This window comes from Mastomys coucha, unplaced genomic scaffold, assembly GCF_008632895.1.
Source record: "Mastomys coucha isolate ucsf_1 unplaced genomic scaffold, UCSF_Mcou_1 pScaffold15, whole genome shotgun sequence".
NCBI lineage: Eukaryota > Metazoa > Chordata > Mammalia > Rodentia > Muridae > Mastomys > Mastomys coucha.
This window is the reverse complement of record NW_022196897.1, coordinates 22795989-22819640: the sequence shown is the minus strand read 5'-3', so window position 1 is coordinate 22819640 and position 23652 is coordinate 22795989. Positions and strand designations below refer to the sequence as shown.

The 23652-nt window shown below is 45.5% G+C and overlaps 1 protein-coding gene across 1 annotated transcript; it reads right to left on the bottom strand.

The window, feature by feature from the left end:
- Positions 1 to 315: 315 nt before the first annotated feature.
- LOC116090051 (protein CutA homolog) lies at positions 316 to 19415 on the bottom strand. Its single transcript, XM_031369964.1, has 6 exons — positions 19318 to 19415; positions 9861 to 10006; positions 5057 to 5116; positions 3361 to 3406; positions 2992 to 3041; positions 316 to 899 (listed from the first exon to the last, which is right to left on the bottom strand). The coding sequence occupies exons 1-6, from the start codon at positions 19384 to 19386 to the stop codon at positions 797 to 799; spliced, it is 474 nt and encodes a 157-aa protein (XP_031225824.1). The 5' UTR covers positions 19387 to 19415; the 3' UTR covers positions 316 to 796.
- Between the last annotated feature and the right edge of the window lie 4237 nt (positions 19416 to 23652).

The window sequence follows — 23652 nt, the reverse complement described above, 5'->3', positions numbered from 1 at the left end:
AAAAGACCAACCCTCTGTTTGAATTACTAACTTAAGTGTCCTCAAGAACTTCAGGGGTTCCTCTGTCAACCCCAGAAGCTCTGTCCAGCAGATCCAAAAAACACTGGCTCAGCAGGTTCTGGGGGCTCAGAACCCACACCTCCAGGATATTTGTGTCTGTTATATTAAATCCAGTAAAAAAAAGTTAAGACTTACTCCCAACCCAGGTTTGTACTGAAGCCCTAATATGCCCCAGTCTGTATAAGCTCAAGCACCCCTTCCCAGCTTCACCTCTGCAAGGTTCAGGAGCAATAATTAATTCTGCTGACCCCTGAATCCTACCAGGATGATTCATTGTTTTGAATAGAGCCCATATCAATTGCTTTAGAAGGTAGCTCTCCCACACACGCCTAGATGATCAAGGTCACCCCTCCCGACAAGAAACAGAAAAACAATTACACCTAACCAAAAAAAAAAACAATTACACCATAGGTACTTTATGGTCAGCCCAGAGACTGAAGATGAGAAACCTCGCCAACATTGCTGCCTCCCTCAGCCCCTCATCCTTGCTGACACACCCTCAGGTCACCTGAAAACACAAGGCACTCAGAAACCGGTTCCACTTGGTTCTTGAAGGCCTGATTGGCCCTCACTTCCAGCCTTGAACTTTTCAGCCCTTCATTCAGCCTGCACAGGTCAGCTAGAACCTGTCTGCTGTTAGGAACACTCAGTGGGAGGCAGAAGGAGGCCTGCTTTTTCCCAGAGCACAGTCAACAAAGGCTAGAGCCAGACGCCTGCACAGTAAGGTTCTCTCTCCTTAGTTCTCCTTCATGCCCTCCTCAAGCCATTGTAAATAGCGAGCATCTCCTTGGTCCATGGGAATACTGAAGACCTCTGGGATTTCAAAAGGATGCGCCAACCTTAGGAAAGAAAGCAGAACCACAGCGAGTGACTATAAAAGGATCAACCTACATGATAAAACCCAACCCATAGGCTCTCTAGAGGCCCATACAATCAGCTGCAGCTTGCTGCTCAATGCCATGGCCCAGGCTGCCTAAGCCTATTTCCCATTCAACAGGTTCTGGGTTGGGTCAGGTGCCTTTAGAGTCTTAGAGAAATGGGTTCAAATTTTATGCCTGTCCTTACTAGATCTGCAACTCCTGGATAAGTCCTTTAATTTCTCAAAACATCCATACAAAAGAGGATAAAAACATATAAAAACACACCCTTTGACTGGCTCGATAAGATCTAGCTAAAACAGGGTGTCCAAAGCACCTAGCTAGTGGCCAGGACTGCACACACTCACGTCCACTACTCTTTCCATCGTCATCCACACACATTGCTACATCTTCCTGCCCCTTCCCCAAAGCCTCTATATCCCTTCCTATCTAGAAAGTCCTTGCCATTCCTATTGATCAGCCAGAAGTCCCTCTCTTGAGCCTCAAGGCTAAGCATTCCCTGACTTTCCCATGGAGCCCTAACTGAAAAGCCTGGCTCAGGCGCCTGCCTCTCTGCCCTGTTCACCTGGCAAACAGCACACAATGTCAGTTCTCTTCACACCCATCTCTCATGTGTCAGCTGAGGGCAATAATTATTTGCTTGCTTTCTGATCAACTTAGAGCCATTGGAAAGTTCTCATGGGATACATGTTTAATTAGCTGTAGTATGTTTATAAGAAATATGATATTCACAACAAGTAGGACCTGAGATTATTCAGAACCTGAGATTATAAATTTGATGAACTTATTTCATAGACACCAAGGCCAGAATGTTTTTTTTTTTTTTTTAATAAACAGACATAGTATTTAAAGAATCTGAACTTGTTAGCAGTAAGAACTGTTGAAGCACTTCACAGGTATACTTCTTCATAGGTGTATTCTAATACGATGACAACCTGGGAACTGTCCCTCACAGCTTTCAATTTTGGTTCAACCAAGCTGCCTTATCCCCTTACCTCTGCTGAGGTGGTAACAACAGGGTCTTCTCTACAGTTAGAATTAACACTCAGCTACAGCCATATGGCCACAAAATCCTAGTCTCTCTAAGATGGGAAGGCAATGAATTTTATCATGGAGAGTAAGGGTTTGTAGCCCAGGTTGCACGTTACAGTCAACTTAGGGTGCTACTTAAGAAAAATGTACTTGATCCCTACACTAGAAAAAGTCAGAATCCATGAGTCAGGACATTATACTGGACATCTGAAACTCCAAGTGATCTAACACATGGCCAACATGGAAACCGCTGCTGGTTAGACCTGTGCTTTGGGTGTTAATGCGGATAGGAATTGCTGGGAACTTGTTAAAATGTAGTTTCATTTAGCAGGTCTGAAGTGACATAAGATCCCATATCCATTACTAGGTGACAACTTTCTTATTGCCAATGAAAAGGTCATTTGCAAGCTAAAATTCCAAATTTTGAAACCTTGAATTTGTCATTATAAACTTAAAACTGTCCCTAGCAACTATCTTAAGTCACACAATTTCCAGAATGCAAATAGTGCCATTTTCTCACTAATTTCTTAGTTTTGAAAAAATATGACTTTTCATAGAAATCCAGTGTTTTGAGTTATTAATATATAATGGTTTTATTAGTATCTTAAATAAGCGAAAAACAGTTCTCAAAGTCCTCAGCATTTATGCCTTTCATGGACTTCATCAAAGTCGTTAAGACCTCAGAAGTCAAGAGACTTCACTTTGTGGACCACTGATATGAACCATTGAGACCCTGAATGTGAGCTTCAGGACTGCAGTGCTGGCCACTAGCAGGAAGTTAACCCACATTGCTTTGGAGAGTCTGAACCATTTTAAAGTATGAAGAGGCCCTAAGAGCAGCATCCTGAAACCTCCAGTGCAAATGATCTCACTCTACTCTCCAAGGTCCAGATGGAACCCTGAGACAAAGAGCAGGGCAGGAGTCTTACGGGAGGCAGGGGCTGAACCTCTCCCACCTCCCAGAGTCCTTTGCTCAGTGCCTAGAACATCCTGACCTGGTCCTGTAGTAAATGAACCTTACCTCATATAGGCAAACACCCAGGGGACCTTGGAAGTCTTCGTCTTTATTAGCTGTGACAAGAAGAAAATTAATAAGCAATTTGGGATCTGAACCATTCATTTAGACATGTAGCATTCCTCCTGGGTCACCAGGCCAGACCTCTGGCTTGTTAATGAGCCTCAGCCATCTAAGGTGGGCTAGGAACTTCAGTCAGTTGATTGGTGCTCATTTTTTCTTCTGTGGGGATCAGACTCAAGGCCTCCCACATGTAAGGAGTCTTCGCTGGGCTGCACCCCCACCCCCGTTGCTAATTTCTAAGAACACCCTGAGAAAAGGCTCTGATGTCACGTGTTCTCCTATTAAAACTTCCTTTGCCCAATCCTCACTTACCAACAAGACTTCAGTGCTTTCTTCTATTTCTCCTTTCCAAAAGTACCTAGAGAGGGGAACAAAGTCAAACTCTAATGCTCACAAGAGGAGCCTGGCTAGTCGTCAGCCTAGACCAAAGAAGTAAACTACTGAAGGGTAGAGACTTCAGAATCTTTCCCGACCCACTGTGCTGACTGGTTTATGCCAACTTGACCCAAGCTAGAGTCATCAGAGAGGAGATAGCCTCAACTGAGAAAATGTCTTCATAGATGGGCTATGGGCCAGATTATAAAGCATTTTCCTAATTAGTGAATGATGAGGGAAGGCCCTGCCCATTATGGGTGGTACCACCCCTGGGCTGGTGGCCCTGGGTTCTATAAGAAGGCAGACTGAAGTCAGACACTAGTGGCACATGCCTTTAATCCCAGCACTCAGGAAGCAGAGACAGGCAGATCTCTGTGAATTTGAGGCCAGCCTAGTCTACAGAATGAGTTCTAGGAAAGCCAGGGCTATTATACAGAGAAACCCTGCCTTGAGGAGCTGGGGAGGATGGGCAGAAAGGCAGGCTAAGCACACTGTAGGAAGCAAGCCAGTAAGCAGCACCCTCCATGGCCTCTGCATCAGCTCCTGCCTCCAAGTGCCTGCTCTGTTTGAGTTCCTGTCCTGACTTCCTTTGACAGTGATATGGAACTCTTTCCTCCCTAACTTACTTTTTGGTCATGGTGTTTCATCGCAGCAATAGGAACTCTAAGACAGCCAGACAAAGATGTCTAGAGTTCTTGAAGACAGCTATCTAGGATTTTACATAAGGTCTCCCTTGCTTCCTTCATTCCTTTCTTCCTTTCTTCCTTCCTTCCTTCCTTCCTTCCTTCATTTTTCCTTCCCCTTCTTCTTCCCTTCATTAGCCCTTCCCTCCATCTCTTCTCTTCTCTTGCTTTTCTTGTTATGCTGGAGAGCAAACCTCAAGGCCTGCATGTTAGACAAGCAAGCATTCCACAGTTGAGCTACAGAATAAGCCTCTAGAGCAGTCATTCTCAGCCTTCCTAATGCTGCGACCCTTTAATACAGTTCCTCATGTTGTGGTGACCCCAACCATGAAATTATTTCATTGCTATTTCATAACTGTAATTTTGCTAGTGCTATAAATCATAATGGAAGTATCTGATAACCAGGATATCTGGTATGAACCCCCCCCACAAAGGGATGGAGACCCATAGGGTTGAGAGCCATTGCTTTAGAGACAATATGAAAGATTCAGAAATTGGGGCCTCACCCTCAGAGAGACTAATTCAACAGACTAGGCTGGAGCTTAGAGATCAAAATTAAAGCCAAGCTAAGGAGCCATGCTCAATACAGTGTCAGAGCAACTGAGCCATGGCCATGAATGCTGAGATTTTGTCTAGCTGCAGATTTCTATGATTTCAGTGTGTGCCCAGAATTCCTGTGCTGGGGATCTAATTCCATAAACCGTATTAATGAATTTGGACACAGTGACATTTCCCTCTTTTCTCTAAATGCAGTGTTGTGGGTTTCTCTGTTTTGTTTTGTTTTGTTGGTTTTCCTTGTGTGACATAAACTGATGAATCTCTGAATCCAAGTCAACTGTGATGAGTTAACTATTCTCTGACAGGTCACCATTTGGTCCTTGTTCTCTCAATCATCCAAGACAGAACCTTAACACCTCCAGCTCCCCACCACTGGCCTTGGCAAAACTCACAGTGAAGAGGTCTTAGGCAAGATGTTGGCAGAGGAAGCCATCTTCTTATCCAGGATGTACCTAGAGCAAAGAGAAAACGACTACTGGAGCAAGTCCAAAGTCTCAAGAGACCGAATGGGGACTGCCCGGAATATGAGTCTAAGGACACAAGCATCCCTCCTCCACTGAAGCATAGCCCTAAGAATTCTCATATTGAAAACTTAATCCTGGAAGTCTTATGCTGATGAGGCTGTAGGTGAGGACACAGGGAAGGAATTAATTGAAGTAAAAATTAATTGAAGTAAAAATTCAGATGGTGTGTTCACTTAGGTGATGCTGGGACAGCCACAGAGACTAAACAACAGTAGAGCTAACAGCACGAAATATGCATAATATGCTTAAGCTGAACCCAGCCTAGTGGCTGCATAAGGCCTGTGGCCCACCCACTCACTACTCTAAGTGTATCTAGGAAGCAGGGCATAGAATCAAGGAATTTATTCTGAGCCTTCAGAATTCAAATGCCATTGGAGGTTGGACTTGCATGGTGTTCTGGCTAGACATAAGCTATAGTCACCTGAAAGGAAGAACAATGCCTCCATAAGAGGCCAGCCTATAGGACATTTTCTTAATTAGTGACTGATGGGGAGGGCTCAGCCCATTGTAGGTGGGGCCATCTCTGGGTTGGTGGTCCAGAGTTTTATAAGAAAGTAGGCTGAGTAAGCCATAGGAAGCAAGCCAGTAAGTAGCACTCCTTCATGACCTCTGCATCAGTTTCTGCCTCCAGAAATTCCAGGTTCCTGCCCTGTTTCAATACCTGTCCTGGCTTCCACTAATGATGAAGAGTGATGTGGAAGTGTAAGCTGAATAAACCTTTTCCTTCCCAACTTGCTTTTGTGTTATGGTTTTTCATTACAGCAGCAGAAACACCAAGACATGTGGGACCAGCTATTCCTTATTTCTTGCTTATTTCTTTCTTTGGAAATGGGAATGTCTGTTCTACGCCTGCTCTCCCACTTTAGAAGCAGGTAACCTGCTGATTTCACAAGCTAGTAAAGTCAGTTTGCATCGGTGTGCCATCCAGATCTAATGCACATGAGACCCTGGACCTTGGATTTCTGAAATAGTGCTGTTGCTAGTTAAACTTCAGTGCTATGGGGATAGAAGGACTGTGTTTTACATGTAAGGTCATGAATGCTGAGGGCTACAGGCAGATTGACTTGAGCATGTCCCCAGAATTCCTGTGCTGGGAATCTAATTCTATAAATCAGATTAATGAATTTGAAGAGAGAGAAAGATAAAGAGAGAGAGAGAGAGAGAGTGTTTAGAGGGTGGTTAGTGAGGTTATGAGGGTGAGACCCCCATGATGGAGTTAGTGGCTTCATAAGGAAGAGAGACAGGGAGTCAGCATGCTCTCGCCTGCCATGGATGCCCTGTGCCTTGTTCTAATGCCAAATACCAAGCAACATGCTTCTGGACTTCCCAGCTCTACAGCCACATGGTGAAATAAATCTTTATTTATAAATCAATGACCTACTCTGACATTTAGTTACAGCCACAGAAGGGCAGGTATCACACCCACCCGCAGGCCTGCATATCCTGTAACCACACATAGCCTCTGAGGACACAGAGAAGCAGCTCTGAGGAGACTGCTCCAAGGGCGGCTCAGTGTGCTGTGGGAGACTGACCCTGGGCCTGCAGAAGACAGGCCTGGGCTCTGCCTAGCTTTCCTGCCCAAAATGCACACCTGTGTACCTGCTCAGAGAAAGCAGCTCTCCTCTCTACCTTACTAGATGAAAGACTGGCTTAGTCAGTGGTTTCTAACCTTGTTCACTACTGAAAGCTCCTTTCATAATGCTATCCCTAACTCTGCCATGCACAGAGCTGACCTCTAGATCATGTGACCAACCACAAAGAACACTTACAACTCCAAGCTTGGACCCAGGACAAAAACCATATCTGAGACCTACTCACCGGTCCTTCCTTTCCTCTGCTGTTCCAAGGAAAGGGCTATGAAGTGGAAACTTCTGGTTTTTTTGGAAAGTCAGTTATGTTAAAAGATGTTTTGCTGGGGCACACAGGTAAAAGGATGTTTTGCTAAAGTGGACACAGGTGAAAGGATATTTTGCTATAGCAGACTCGTGAAAGGATGCATGATGTTCAGAAAGAATATAAATATGACCCCTCAGACAAGGGGAGCTCTAGCACTGGTTTGCTTCTCTCTACCTCCCTATTCTTCACTAACAACACACATGTATTGATTCTCCTTACATTGTGTTGCTGAGCTCCACTTGTGGTGACACCATAGAGAGAAGCTTGCCAAAGAACTTCTTGTGAGGTTCCTGTGGCTTCTTGTTGCTTCTGCAGTCTCAGGCTGGTTGGTGGGCCTTTGCTGGTTCATGTGTAGTGTCTGTTGAGAGGACTGGACTGTAGCTGCTGATTCATATTTGGTGTTTGCTACTGGACTAAATGGCTGATATCCTGACAATGAAGATTGGACTCACCCCCAAAGAACTATTTCTAAGCAGGTCTATTTCCCCCATGTCCTGATAACCTTTCTTTTCCACTACCTCAGGTGGGTGGTGGGCTAGGGGGGAGGTTGAACACTTATTAAAGTAGGTGATAAAAAATTATGCCTACAGGGCTGTTTTCCTTTCTCTGTTCTTGAGCCCCAGGCTAAGAGTATTGAACTTAAAATTCCATGTTAGGATCGCCTCACCGCCATCTACCATTGTGGCTGCTTTGGAAAATCACCAGTGTATGACACATAAAACAGACTTGTTCACGTAACTTAACTTCATCAAGGCTTACCCGCTCAATCGCCCACTGGAAATTTTCATTTTTTTTGGTGGCATACAAACACAAGAGAGAGAGAGAGAGAGAGAGAGAGAGAGAGAGAGAGAGAGAGATAGCTATCCATCTATTGCTTGTCCTTCACAGTCTCTTAGGAATGTGAGCTTCCCTGTCTCTGATCACAGTCATCTGTATTCAAGTAACAGACTACAAAACCATGGAGCTTTCTTTATGCAAAAAAAAACAAAAACAAAAACAAAAAACCCCCACTGCCTAAAAAAGAGAGAGAGAGAGAGAAAAGAAGAGGAGGACGGAGAGGAAGAGGGAGAGGAAGAGGAAGAGGAAGAGGAGGAAGAGGGAAAGGAGAAGGGAGAGGAGGAGGGGAGGAATAGGAAGAGGGGGAGAAAGAGCGGTAGGCTGGCTGAACTCCATCTCAGACAGAGCAAGTGCACAAATACTGCAAACCATCGAGTCATGCCCACAAAGCTCAGGCCCTCAGAAACTTCAGGAAGAAGAGAACCGGGCACACAAAGGTCACAGATAAGGTACACTTATCTTGGCCCTCTGGGCACTTACAATATTTTGATTTTGATACCAATATTTAATATCGGGGTATTTTATATTCACAAGAGCACAGATTATCTGGATCCTCAATTCCAATGGGTCTTAGCACATTGCACATCTGTCCGACCGAGCTGAGCATTAGCTGCTGCCTATCTCCAAGCAGGTACGTTTCAGGCAGGAAAGCCAGACAGAGCCCAGGCCTGTCTTCTGCAGGCCCAGGGTCAGTCTCCCACAGCACACTGAGCCGCCCTTGGAGCAGTCTCCTCAGAGCTGCTTCTCTGTGTCCTCAGAGGCTGTGTGTGGTTACAGGATATGCAGGCCTGCGGGTGGGTGTGATACCTGCCCTTCTGTGGCTGTAACTAAATGTCACAGAGTAGATATGACACATGATCCCTGAATCAACACACTCCCTGTCCTCCTTCCCCCAACATCCAGGGAGGATAAAGGTTGCCATCTGCCATCCTCTCTTGTCGTTATACCCTAGGCCAATTTGTCAATCTGTCTGCTAAGCACTTGTGACTGTAACCCTAATCTCCAAGATTCTTCCATAGTAAAACGAGAAGAGAAGGGGAAAGGCCCACTAGCCCTCTTCAGAGGTATATTTATAGACAGATAAGATGGGGTTTGGGATACATTTATTGAGCACCTACTTCATTCCGTTTCCTGGGGGGGGGGTGTTATCTATGTTTCATATCATGTAAACTTAGCACTATGAGGGTAACGCCATCTTGTAATTCAGCATTGCAGTACTTACCTAAAATGTTCAAGGCCCTAAGGTCTATCATCCTTTAACTCCTGTTCTCCAGCTCAAAGTCACATAAATAAAAGTGGCACAGCCAACATTGAAACTATGGTGTAGTTGGGCGGTGGTGGCACACACCTTTAATCCCAGCACTTGGGAGGCAGAGGCAGGCGGATTTCTGAGTTCGAGACCAGCCTGGTCTACAGAGTGAGTTCCAGGACAGAGCTATACAGAGAAACCCTGTCTGGGGGCGGGGGAGCCAAAAAACAAAAAAAAAACAAAAAATTATGGTGTAATTAGAAACCCAGTGCTCTTCCCGGATCGCCACAGTCATTTCTAAAACAATGCACAATTCACGGGCAGCCTCTTCCATAACTGAGCTAAGGGAATAAGAAAGAGGTTGGACCAGCGATTGGGAGATTTGAATCTCCCCAGGAGGCTTTCACAGTCTCTTACTGCCTTGAGCAAGCCACCTCTCTCTGTGGGTCTCGTGTTCCTTCTCTACCCATCAGCTACTTAACGTTCTCTATTGAGGCATGGGAGGGGCAGCCCTAGGGCCAGTCTGAACAGGATCATGCAGTGGGTTCCTCATACCACCCCAAGCAGAAAGTTCTTTGTACAGAAGGGCTGTCAAAAGCAAGAAGAAGGGTTGCAGTGTGACCCCCAGAGAGCACTCTGGTAGCTTCCCACACATTTAGGGGCAACACCTAGCCCCTATACACACTATACCTGGCAACATCTCTGGCAATTTGCTCATTGGGACAGTTGACAAAAACGATGGAATAAGAGCCAGAGACATAGTTCCCAGTGAGGGAGGAGTGGAGCCAGAAGCTAAAGGTCCTGAGCATTGGATACGTCAGAAGAGCTGTCAGCATCTACATGGTAGAAGAGAAAAACACAACGTCAATGACTCCCTGCTCTACCAGACAAAGTGTTTCCTCATCCCCATTCACAAAATAATTCCTGAGATCTGTATCCGGCTTTACTACTTGGAGTATTCACACCCTGGGGCTGGGAAGCCAGTTCAGTTTGACAAAGTGTTTGCCAAGTGGCTTGAAGACCTAAGTAGATTCCCCACACGCCACAGAAAAAAGTTAGGTCTGGCGCTCCATGCTTGCCGTCTGAGCACTGAAGATGCAGAGTCAGGCAGGTCCCCGAGGCTCACTGGACAGCCAGCATACTCGGGGCCCACACTTGTCATACTCTAGGCCAATGGGAGACTCCATCTCAAAAAACAAGGTTAGTAGCAATGGGTGCTCTTTCAGAGGACGTGGATTTGATTCTCAGCACCCACATGGTGGCTCACAATCATCTGTATCCCAAGTTCCAGGGAAACTGACACCCTCTTCTAGCTTGCGAGGGTACCAGGAACACATGTGGTGCAAGCAAAACACCCATATGCATTAAATAAATGAAGAACAATATGAAAGGCTCCTGAAGAATGATACACCAAGGTTGACCTCTGGCACACATACATGCAATGTGTGCGTGAGCACACACACACACACACACACACACAAAATGTTCATGCCTAGATGTTTTCCTCTGCAACAAAGGGAAAAATGGAGGATCACAAATTAATGAAGCAAAAAAAAAAAAAAAAAAAAAAAAAAAAAAAAAAAAAAAAAAAAAAAAAAAACCTGCTCAAAATTATAGCTTTTGTTGAAGGCAGAATTTGAGCTCAAGTCTGGGTGGTTTCAAATCCACTTTTATTGCACAAAACTGTCACTGCAGCTATCTGTAGCTGTCACTCACTGAACAGGGAGCATTCTGTGAGGATTATTTGAATAGTAAGCACTCATCTCTCCTGATGTTTTAGTGAACAATTTCACTTTCATTCATTCCTCTGTACCAGATATTGTATATATTGTACATAGCTAAAAAACAAACACGCCAGTTTTAAAATTATGCAATACATGCTACCAGGACACATGATTAGAAGGACCAAGAGGAAGACATGGGGATGGTGTGCAAACAGGCATGACAGAGAAGAGACTTTCTGTATCAGTTACTTCTCCCATTGTCATGATGAGAAGCCTCTTGGCTTACAGTTTGTGAGGCTGGGAAAGTCAGGGCAAGAAGCAGTGCCTTGGTGTGAGGTACTTACTCACATTTTATCTTGTCAAGCAGCTGAGACCACGGGCTGGCGAGGTGGCTCAGTGGTTAAGAGCACTGACTGCTCTTCCAAACGTCCTGAGTTCGGATCTCAGCAACCACATGGTGGCTCACAACCACCTGTAATGAGATCTGATGCCCTCTTCTGGTGTGTCTGAAGACAGCTACAGTGAATTATGCTGAAGCGAGCGAGGCTGGAGCGAGTTAGGCAGGAGTGAGCAGGGCTGGAGCTCACGGCCATCTGTACAGCTACAGTGTACTCATACACATAAAAATAAATAAATAAATAAATAAATAAATAAATAAATAAATCTTTAAAAAAAAAAAGAAGAAGAAGAAGAAGAAGCAGAGACCAGAAGAGGCTGGCCAGACCCTAACCCACAAGGCCCATTCCCAGCACCCAACTTCCTCCAGTTAACAGCCACTACCTAAGAACCTCACAATGTACAAAGCCACACCATCAGCTGGGAAACAAGTGTTCAAACACATGAGTCTACCCAGGACATTTCATATTCATCCCAGAACATTCTATACCTGGCCCCCATAGATTCATGGCCATCTCATAATGCAAATCTATTCAGTCTATCTTCCAAAGTCCTTGTAGTCTTACAGTGGTTCCAACACTACTTAGAAATTCAGTGTCTGGAGACTCAGGGCAATGCCCTGGCCATGAGCCCCTCTAGTTAAAAAAAAAAATTAAAAAAAAAAAAAATACATGCCCTAGAATGAACATTCTCATTCTCAAAAGGAACATAGGTTTACCATGGAAAACTGAGCCCAAGCACCACTAAAACCCAGCAGGGCAGACGCAGGTCCAGCAGGGAAGATTTCAGTGCTTCATGGGCCCATTAGTCCTCCCTCCACCTCTATCAAACCTGGTGTGTGTGGTCTGTCTTGGGTCAGTTCCACCAGTGTCTACAGCAGTCCTCAGTGAATGCCCCATATTTCTGGCATCCCCAGTATCCTGAGGTCACCACTCCAATCAAGGCTTCACCTGCACAGCTTCATACTCAGTTCACTCAGGAGCCTCATCCATGGAATCAGACCCCGATGGAGAGTGTGCTTCATACTCAGCCACTCAGGAGCCTCGTCCATGGAATCAGACCCCGATAAAGTGTTTCCTAACCATACAGTTTTGTGGAGCCTCTGTACAGGTTTCCATGATCCTGTAACTTGCACTTTATGTGCCCGTAATGCCAGTATCATGTGACTCAAGCCAAGTTCTGCTGCCAGCTCAGATGTAGCCTGTCCTACTTAGACCACAGATGCAGTGTTCTCTGTGTACCTTTGAGGTTACACCTGGGAAACCTCTACCCTGGACAGCCTGTTCCAGAAGACCATCCTAGAGGGACTCTCTATTTAAGCATTCTCTTTTCAAGCAAATTGGCTATGGAGCTTTCTGTGGATGAATGAGGTCTTGCCCTTCAGGTGCCTTTCCTAATACCCAGGCAGCTAAGTCCAGGTTTCTCCTAAAGACCAGTCTATTTAACAAGTATGACTGTTTTCTCCATTCCTGCTCGGTCCTAAACTTTAAGTTAAATTAGCTCCTTTTCTTCATGAGGGTTTCTGTTGCTGCAACAAAAACACCATGACCCAAAATAAAATTGACAAAGAAAGAGTTTATTCAGCGTATACTTCCAGATCATACTCCATCACTGGAGGATGTCAGGACGGGAACTCAAAAGGGGCAGAAACCTGGAGTCAGGAACTAATACAGATACCATGGAGGAGAGCTGCTTATGTCTTGCTTCTCATGGCTTACTCAGCCTGCTTTCATATAGAACCCAGGACCACCAGCCCAGGGATGGCACCACCCACAATGGGCCCTCCCCCATTGAACACTAATTGATTCAGGCTCCTTCCTCTCTAAGCTTGTGTCAAGTTGACACACAAAAGCAGCTAGTAGAGTCCTTGTTACACTCTGAAACCTTGAAAAGGTTTTTTTGGGTTTTTTTTTAAGATTTTATTTATTATTGTAAATAAGTACACTGTAGCTGTCTTCAGACACACCAGAAGAGGGAGTCAGATCTCATTACAGAGAGATCTCATTACGGGTGGTTGTGGATTTGAACTCAGGACCTTTGGAAGAGCAGTCAGTGCTCTTACCCTCTGAGCCATCTCGTCAGCTTGGAAACACAGTTCTATCCACCAACATGTACACAGCCATTCCAGCCTTCTAAATTCCCAGCACAGTGACCCACAGGCTCATTTCACAGCAGCCTATGGTTTCTCTAGCCCACAACTCCAAACTGTTTTGGATTCCTCCCACAAACCAAATTCTGTGGCATAATAAACAATAGGGTTAAAGCTTATCACACCAACAACCCTACTTCTTAGCACTAATCTTCTATATTAGTTACACTTGACTCAATGCTTGATAAGAATCAAATTAAGAGAGGAAGGACTTATTTGGGATTAGTTTAAGGAGCACGGTCAGGCTAGGGAGATGGCTCAGTGGGTAATGTGCTTGCTGTGCAGCTAGGTCTTGAGTTTGGATCCCCAGCACCCAGGCAAAAATCCAGGCATGCCAGCACATGCTTATGATCTCAGTGCTAGGAGGCAGACAAGAGACTCCCAGGAGCCCACTGAGCAACAGTCTAGCCACCCAGTTAGCTTCAGGTTCAGTGAAAGACCTTAGCTCAAATAAATTAAGTAGAGAGCTATAATGGAAGACATTCAACATTGACTTGCACAGGAGTGTGTGTGCACATGAACAAACACAGACACAAATGTATACATATATATGTACACACACACACACACACCACCTTAAAAAAATCAGAAAATTTTAAAGCAAACAAAATAGTAGTCTACCATGGTGAAGGTAATATGTGAAGCTGGTTGTTCACATTTTGCATACCAGGAAGCAGAGCCTGGAGAGGCCACATTATAAACATCAAGCCCCATCTCCAATGACCCACTTCCTTGAGTCTCTTGCCCTTCCAAATAGGATAGCTAGCTGGGGACCAAGTATTCAAACACGTGAGCCTGTGGCCAACATTCAAACCATAATACTGTTAGAATGGGCTCTGAAATAGTAAGTCAGCTACCGAGGGGGGGCACTAAGGCACTAACCAACTGCAGAGGTACAGAGGGCCCAGTTTACAGGGGTCTTCCTGTGTGGGTGTTTATGTGAAGCTCAGGAGGAAATGAGGCTGGCTACGATTACACGGGAAAGGGTCAGGCCACGGAGTCTGCGTTTGGATTCAGGTTACAGGTACTTTGGAGGTTTTAAAGTAGGACAGTAACAATACTCTACGGTCAATCAGAGTAGACTACTGAGCAGGCAAGGAATGGAGACTGACCAGGAAGCAGCCTATTTCGAAAGCCAACTCACTGCCCTGGAAGAAGACCTCAAGATGCTGAGCAATGTGACAGCAACTGTGTGAGAAAACATCTTAACTGTCATTTTCTTATTCTCTTCTTGACAGAGGGAACGAGCTGAAGTGCCTTCCATTCCAGGGTCATCACAGAATCATTCAAAGGGCAGTGGCAACCTAGGAGTCAGGCTGGCACCAAGCCGGGCTGAGCAACCACACCCCTCCTGCCTGGCAGCCAGGCTAAGTCTTGTTCTAGTGAACTCTGTCCTTTCTCTATTTTATAGTATCACACGAATCCTGACATTAGCTCTTGATAGGTCCTGAAGAGTGTGCTTTTGTTCTGGTTTTACATTTTAAAAGAAATTTTCATATGTATGGAGTATTTTGCCCGTGTGTTTATCTGTGCACTACATGTATGTCTGGTGCCTGTAAAGGCCAGAAATGGAGTTACAGGTAGTTGTGAATTAATGTGTGGTTGCTGGGAACCAAACCCAGGTCCTGTGCAAGAGCAGCCAGTGCTCCTAGCCACTGAGCCATGTCTCCAGCATACTGTGTAATATTTTTAATGTTCTGGCTAAAATCTTATGTCCTGGTACTTCCGCAAGTGCCTCCATTTCAAGACAGTCTCCAACACTGTGGGGCAGTGGGCAGTTCTGACAGCCAGAACTCCAGTAGAGTGGCCACCTGGACACCCACTGAGCAAAGTAAATTTGTTCACAAGGGACGGTAGGAGTTCGGTGATAGCTCCTGAGACGATGGCTCAGATTTCAGTCCAAACCCATCATAGCTGCCCCTGCAGGAGATGTGTGCTCTATCAGGCAGACAATGCCTCAAGCTCCCAGCATTCTAGTTGGACCTTACACCCAGTTATCTGACCACAAGCCAAGCATGCCACGCCCCATACAATAAAAGGGGCAGTTTGCCCCCTCCTCTCTCTCTTACTTCCTCCACACTTTTACTCTCCTACTCTTACCCTTCTCTTGCTCTCTTCCTCTTCCTCTCTCTCCTCTCTTTCTCTTTGTTTCTTCTCTGGCTTTCTCCTTCTCCTTTCTCTTTCTCTCTCTCTCTCTCTCTCTCTCTCTCTCTCTCTCTCTCTCTCTCCTTCCTCTCCTTTCTTTCTCTCTACTTAACTAGCATATTTCTCCTTCTTACAATAAAATAACTCATTCATACATTGCCTCCTTTTTAATTAAGGCGCCGTGCATCAAACAGGTTGTCACCCGAGGAGAGAGAGAGACCTGGGCCTCAGCAGCAGGCCCACTGCCACCAGGGAGAGAGAGAGCCTCAGCCAGCCAGGCCATCAGCCCAGGCCCCAGCGTTTGGAACGACACCACACTTCTGAACTGACCCAGTAGCCATGCAGCAAAAAAAGAACCAGCCTTTTCAAGGGCGCTATGGCTGTTGTTCCTTAATGGAAATTCATTTGGTTATAGGGAGAAATTCAAAGCACTGGAGGACAAGGGGGATTTGGACCTTCATGCCACTGTTGCTAACAGCTTGTGGCTTCTGACCAGGTAACAAGCTACTTCCTCTCCTATCAGCCTCAATGAAGACCTGGAGATGAGGACACTCATGCTGCCTGACTCAGAGTTGCCAGGGTTCTGATGAGAAGTGCAATCTGCAATCACTAACTCAATAAAGAAAGGGCTGTGCTTTATGGCCGCAGCCCTAGCCTAGCTCTTGGTACATAGGCAGGTTCTCAATAAATACTTGCAGGCTAGTAAAATGGGCTGACAGTATGCAAGTAAGTGGAGCCAAGATAAACTAGCTTGGTGAGGTAAGCAGGGCTTGGAGCCCCACTGTAAGTGTTACTGGCCTGGCTGCAATACACATATGCTAAAGAGGCATGTGACCCTCAATCTGACTATTAATGGACCCAAGAAACTAGCCTTCTCCCCAGGATCCTCATGCTAGGAGAAGAAAAAGGTTGGTCTTGACACTGGCCAGAGAGGGAACTTGACTCTCAGAGATAGATTTCATGTACTGGTTTGCTGGACCACCTGGTTGGAGACTTGACCCCGGATGATGATGGGTCAGTGATGGTGAATAACTGGTACAGCCTATACGTTCTGATCGCTGGTTCTTTAAATCTCCCTTCACAATGAGGGCAGGTGTGGTGGGGATCCCTGGGTCTCCTCACCCCTCTTCCCAATGTGGCTGTCCCAATCAGTCTTCCTTTTCTCACTCTCACTGGCTGTTTCAGCTGACATCTCAGTGGTAGCTAGGGCACAGAATGTGTCCCCAAGTTCAAGTTCCCTAACATGAGGCTTGAGCACAACTATAAGAAAGAGGAATACTTGTCATTGACCCACAAACACAGAACAAGGATGCTAACATTACTGGATAAGAAAGAGGCGTGTGCCCTCAGTCTCTTCCTCAGCTGAAATAGCCAGGAAGATCTGGGGGTGTTTCAGCCAGCAGGTGGATGCCCTGGAAGCATGAGATGAGCTCACAGCCAAAAAACTGAGAGGCAAGAGACCGCCCACCACTAAGACAATTCTCGACTCAAGGAAACCTGAGGCAGGGGTACAGGAACTCAAGCCAGGGTGATCTTCGTCCTCCAGGGACTGGAGAGTATCTGGGGACTCACGACTGAGAAGGAGACGCTCCCATCCACTAGCAAGGAGGGGTCGGAACTGCTGTCACTGTAGTTGCTACCACCTCCCCTGCTGGACAAGAAGATGTCAGTCCTAGTCACTTCTGTACTGACAGCATCTTAACACATCAACAAAGTATCATAAGCACGAAAGGTCAGCAGGGACCCAATAATGGATGGTGGTTTAGAAAATGGCTTTTGTTTTTTCGAGATAGGGTTTCTCTGTATAGACCTGGCTGTCCTGGAACTCACTCTGTAGACCAGGCTGGCCTCAAACTCAGAAATCTGCCTGCCTCTGCCTCCTAAGTGCTGGGATCAAAGGCGTGTGCCACCACTGCCCGGCCTGAAATTAAGATATAATCATGTTGGGGCTGGTGAGATGGCTCAGCAGTTAAGAGCACTGATTGTTCTTCCGAAGGTCCTGAGTTCAAATCCCAGCGACCACATGGTGGCTCACAACCATCTGTACAGCTACAGCACAGCAATACATAAAATAAATAAATAAATCATTTTTAAAAAGATATAATCATGTCATTCTCTCTTCTCTTTCCCCCTCCAACCCTTCCACTTTCTCTCCCTTTCTTTGTTACTATTGCACATATATAAACACATAAATACATACAAATACAAGCTGTTGTATCTACTTAGTGTTACATGTGTGTGTATGTTGTATATATATATATATATATATATATATACATATGTATATATGTATATGTGTATCATGCTCAATCTATCTACTGGGGTGTGTGTGCGATTTTAGGGCTGACCCCTTGATGTTTGATACCCAGTTAGGGAGTTTATCCCTGGGGGAGACAACTCCTGCTCTCAGAATTCCTTAGTTGCCTGTAGTTTTTTGTCTAGGGTCATTTTATGTTTTGAGACAGGGTCTCTCATTGGTCCTAGAGCTCATTGGTTCACCTAGGGTGGCTGGTCAATGAACTCCAGAAGTCTACCTGTCCTGCAATCCCAAGTATCCCTAGTGCTGAGGTTACAGATGTGTGCTGCTGTGCCTGGCTCTTCTTTACATAGCTACTGGAGATCTGAATGAGGCTCATGGCCAGCTCCTTACTGACTAAGCCACCTCCCCAAACTTGGTTCTAAAGCAATGTCTTCACATTATTAAGGGTTTACACTTCATATCTTTCATCTTTGCTAAACACCTTTTCTAATTTATATAAAATATATGCATCTGTTCAGTTATTTCTTACTTGGCCTAGCCATTATCCCTTTTTTCCTTTCTTTTTTCCTTTCATTCATTTATTTTTCTTTTTTAGACAGTTTTGCTATGTACCCTTGGATAGCCTGAACTCATTATGTAGACCAGGTGAGCCTTGAGCTTGCAGGGATCTGTTGCCTCAGCCTATGTTGGACTTACAGAAGTGACCACCATGCAGGCTCCTTTCTCTCTGTCCTAGAGTCTTTACCTTGGCCTTTAAGAAATGAGTCAGCTTCACAAGTCTGGGATGAGACATAGGAAACCTCACCTAATCCAGGGGATTAAATTTTTAACTAACCTAGCTTTAAGGGATCTGTAAAAACCTTGAGATCAACACAACTTTTACCTTATACCTTTTTCTGGCTACAAATCCAGAACTTTAAAAAAAAAATCCTCAAATAGATTTACAGCAGTTTTCACAAACAAGGAAATAGTGGCCAGAGAAGAGGATTAATTACTCCAAATGTGGGCAGCAGGATCAGGCAGAACCATGGACTCCACATGTTCCTACAGCCCAGTCCTCATTACCATTGGTGGCTACGAGCCACCAACATTCGCTTTCTGGGACATGTCAGAGACATTTCAGATAGCAACCTGCCGAAAGCAGGGGTACCTGCAATAGGCGAAAACCTTATAAACAGGGCTTAGGAGAGACTGCACCGCAAGCACTCTCCCCTCAGAGCACAACCCCACTTATCCCAAGGCAGGCAGAAAAGGGTGCTGGTAGCCCATTAACACTGGACGGTAGCCCATTAACACTGGACGGTAACCCTTAGGAGGTAAGGACTTCCAAGAAATCTCAACTGTCCTCCCACACACCTGCCCACACTTCAAACCCCAAGAGCAGTGAATAGAAATACCTTTCAGTTCTCCCTCAGTCCCCAGGTAGACGCTTCAGGGCAGGGAGGATAATATATAATCAACCCGGGCACTCACCACGAAACAGGTAAGGAAGAATAGCCGAAGGGGGCCCGGTGGAGGGCCCCGCGATTCTGGTCTGTCCATGGTGGGGTTGGGGATTTAGCCCTAGGCGGCAACTGTGAACTACAACCTCAGGTAGGGTGCGGGCTAGTAGGCGGGCACTGAAGCCTAAACTGCAACCTCCTCCCCCCCCACACACACACCTTTTTCCAGGACACTATCCAGCTCTGCCCCTCCCTGCTGGGCTGGCCAGCGGACTGCCAGCAGCCGGGAAGGAAAGCCGGGTTTCTCTGTTTGTTTGTTTTTCACCCCCCACTAGTTACACCTCTCCCGAGCTTACTTTTCAGAGCTACTACTACTGTTACAAAAACTACTGCTACTTTTCCTTCCTATTTATGTAAACAAACCACATAGGTAGACAGATTAAAAGACAAAGCCTTTCTTAGGAAACAAAACCTTCTGAAACCCCAGCACACAAAGTCGGACCACACAGATAAAATCCTTCTGTCAACAGCCAAGGCCACCCACACACCCCGCAAGAGAGTCGCACACACACATCGACGTGTTCTAGGCAGGTGAATTTGAAGCCAGCCCGATCTGCGAAGCAAGTTCCAGGTAACAACACAGAGAAACCCCTGTCTCGAACCCACCTCTCAATGCGCGCGCGTGCGCGCGCGCGCACACACACACACACACACACACACACACACACGAACACAAAAAGAAGAAGAAAAAAAAGAACTGTTTCTCTGTCACCATCTTCTTCCCTTTCCCTCTCCTCCCTTCCTTGTACCTGTACCCAGTGAACTGATATTCCTCTCTTCCCAGACCAGTTGCTCTGTGAAGCCTTTCCTAGAATTTAGCTCACTGTCATCTTCTTTTAACACACATCATACACACTTAGAAGCATTCCAGTGGGGGGCCTGCCACAAACTGGAAAAGCAGTAAGCCAACAGCTGAGCATTGTCCTTCAGGAATGCAGAGTCCTCAGGTGCTAGAGTTTCTAACTTTTTGAAAAATATTGTATTCTGTACTTGGAGAAATGGCTCAGTACTTAAGAGCAATTGTTGCTCTTCAGAGGACGCAGGTTCAGTTCCCGGAATCCACACGTCTGCTTACAGCCGTCCATAACTCTGTTCTTGGGGATCCAACCCCTCCACAGGCACCAGACATACATTCAGGCAAATACTCACACACGTTCTTTGGATTTTTAAAAGGAGGGTTACTCTATTTGTCCGTTTATTTATGTAGTGTAGTGAGGTTCTGGTACACTGCCTCGTTGCACCTATGGGAGCTGGAAGACACTTTGCATAACTCTGTTCTCCCATTAACCAGGTAGTTTTTGTCCGAGGAACTGACCTTGGCAGCAAGTGCACTTGCCTGCTAAGCTATACTGCATTGGCTTGAAGATTTCCAATTTTTTTTTTTAAAGATTTATTTATTGTTATATGTAAGTACACTGTAGCTGTCTTCAGACACACCAGAAAAGGCTGCCAGATCTCATTACGGTGGTTGTGAGCCACCATGTGGTTGCTGGGATTTGAACTCAGGACCTTCGGAAGAGCAGTCAGTGCTCTTTCCCGCTGAGCCATCTCACCAGCCCGATTTCCAAATTTTTAATTTAGCTTTTCAATGTGACGTATCCTAATTTGACAATGGTCACAACTCCAGATACAGGGAAAGAAACACAGCATACACTAGTTATGGAACTGTTTTGTATCTAGGTTATTCTGAGGTGTGTGTGTGTGTGTGTGTGTGTGTGTTTTAGTTCAAGAAAATATACACTTAAACTGGTGAGTTTGAGCCAGAGAGATGGCTCGTTAAGTAAAGGTGCTTGCCACTGAACCTGAAGTTCAATCCCAGAATCCAAATGATGAAAAGAAAGCAAGTTGCCCTCTGACCTCCACATGTGTGTGTGTCTATATGTCAGCACTTAGACTATGTGCCAGTGTGGCATCCAGAAGACAACATGTAGGAGTCAGCATTCTCTTTACACCATAAGGAATGGAAATCCGATCTTCAGTCTGACAGCAAGTGCCTTTACCTGCTGAGCCACCTCAAGCGCAGGATCCATGTCAACTGCAACCAGTGAGGGCTGAGGCCTGGCATGGGCAACATTCACTTTCCTTAGAATTATCTTTATTCTGTGGTTGCAGGAACTGGTCTTCTTGTCTACAGATATAGACTCTTGGTTCACTTTTCCTAATATTAACCAAATCACTTCTATTTTCTTTTTAAATCTCATCAGCTCTAGGGAAACATGTGCGTCCCTTCACAACATACTCCTAAAGTTTCTACCAAGCTTTAAGAATGGCTGGCTATGTGTCTTTTATTTTTTTAAACTTCTTTTACAACTACTAAAAGTAGTGTGAGGGTTAGGGTTAGGGTTAGTGTGAGGACTAGTGTTAGTGTGAGGGTTAGGGTTAGGGCGAGGGTGAGGGTGAAGGTTAGGGTTAAGGTTAGAGTTAGGGTTATGGTTAGTGTGAGGGCTAGGGTTAGGATTAGGGTTAGGGTTAGTGTGAGGGTTAGGGTTAATGTGAAGGTTAGGGTTAGTGTGAGGGTTAGGTTTAGGGTTAGTGTGAGGGCTAGCGTTAGGATTAGGGTTAGGGTTAGTGTGAGGGTTAGGGTTAGGGTTAATGTGAAGTTTAGGGTTAGTGTGAGGGCTAGGGTTAGGGTTAATGTGAGGGTTATGTTTAGGGTTAATGTGAGGGTTAAGGTTATGGTTAATGTGATGGCTAGTGTTAGGGTGATCTTTAGAGTTAGGGTTAGGGTCAGGGTTATGGTTAGTGTGAGGGTTATGGTTAAGGGTTAGGGTTATGCTTATGGTGATGGCTAGTGTTAGTGTGAGGGTTAGGGTTAGGGTGAGGGTGAGGGTGAATGTTAGGGTTAAGGTTATTTTTAGTGTGAGGGTTAGGGTTAGGGTTAATGTGAAGGTTAGGGTTAGTGTGAGGGTTAGGGTTAGAGTTGATGTGAGGGTTAGGGTTACGGTTAATGTGATGGCTAGGTTTAGTGTGAGCTTTATCATTAGGCTTAGTGTTAGGATTAGTGTGAGGGTTATGGTTAGGGTTCCAGTTATGGTTAGTGTTAGGGCTAGTGTTACTTAAGTGAGGTGTTTTGGTTTTTTTTGTTTTTTTCAACACAGTGAGCAAAGTGGTCAAATGTCTTTTTGATATAATTCCTGAATGTTTCAAAAATATTATGATCCACCGGCTACAGAAAACAAGGCTCTGGGAGTTTGCCCGTGGGGAGTACCATAGTATCAATATTTAGGTAAGCCAAGAATGAGTTTGAATGCCTGGCAATTCTGTTCACTATCACTAGCACCTTCAATTCAAGATTTTTCTCTGCCAATTAGCTTCTAGGCTTCAAGGGTTCGATAATCGTGAAGTATTTCAAAGTTAAGGCAATGGTTAATGATACTTCTATATGTGTATGGCATAAATGGGGAGTCGGGTAGTATAACCTTTTCCAAAAGACAAGTGGGATTAGGGTCTTTGTAAAGTCACAGAGTTGTATTTTGTCATCTGAGTCCCTGACACGGGCGAGCACACAGATGGAAAATCCCATCCTTAGTCTATTCTAAGCTCTCAGGATTTTTTGTCTCTTTCCATAAAAGTATAGGAAGCCATGCGTTCCAAAACAGACTCATCTCCTTGGCACTGAGGACCAAACGAAGTCTACAACTCAGACCTGACTTTCCAACAGCTTGAGGTAGCTGGTTGTCAACTAGCTTCTCATGATTCTTGTCCAACAATCCCGTGTTTCGCAGATGGCAGCGATTTTTAAGCTTTTTTTTTTTTTCCTCTCTTTCACGACATCTATAAGGATTGTCCTTGACCACTGGTTGCCACCAGATCCTTCTGCGTGCATCTGGCCTGTTTGCAAATGGCCTTCGGCATCTGAGACTAGCCAGTCCCTTCATAGCGTGCTCCTCCACTCCGCACTAAATGCTGTGTCCATCCTTCGGTGATCACGTCACGCTCAGAATCCAGAAGATCCAGAAACTGTCTGCACATTGGCCCCAAGCGTCTCTATATCAGGCTTCCCATTGGCTGACAGGCCAACACGATGCCCTGCGTCCAAGCTTTCGGGGACCATGCGCCTCCTCTCGGTGCCCACCTGTACTAGGACTCGGGGTCAGTCATCCCGGTTCCATCACGGAGGCCTTGGCGGAGAGCATGCTCGAAGCTTCTCGACCGCTTCGACGTTCTCATCCTCGCAGTTCTCCTGGCCGCTGCAAGCCTGCCAAGTACAAAACGATGGTTCTCAAAGGAAGGGGCGGTAACCACGCTGAGCAAGGATCTCGCGAGACTTGACAAGTCTGTTGCGAGGCTATGCTCCCTCAGATTT

Coding starts and splice junctions, on each gene's coding strand:
- LOC116090051 (XM_031369964.1), bottom strand. CDS start 19,386: ATGGACAGACCAGAATCGCGGGGCCCTCCACCGGGCCCCCTTCGGCTA. Junction 10,007..19,317: donor TCTTCCTTACCTGTTTCGTG/GTGAGTGCCCGG, acceptor TCTACCATGTAG/ATGCTGACAGCTCTTCTGAC. Junction 900..2,991: donor TGGGTGTTTGCCTATATGAG/GTAAGGTTCATT, acceptor TTCTTTCCTAAG/GTTGGCGCATCCTTTTGAAA.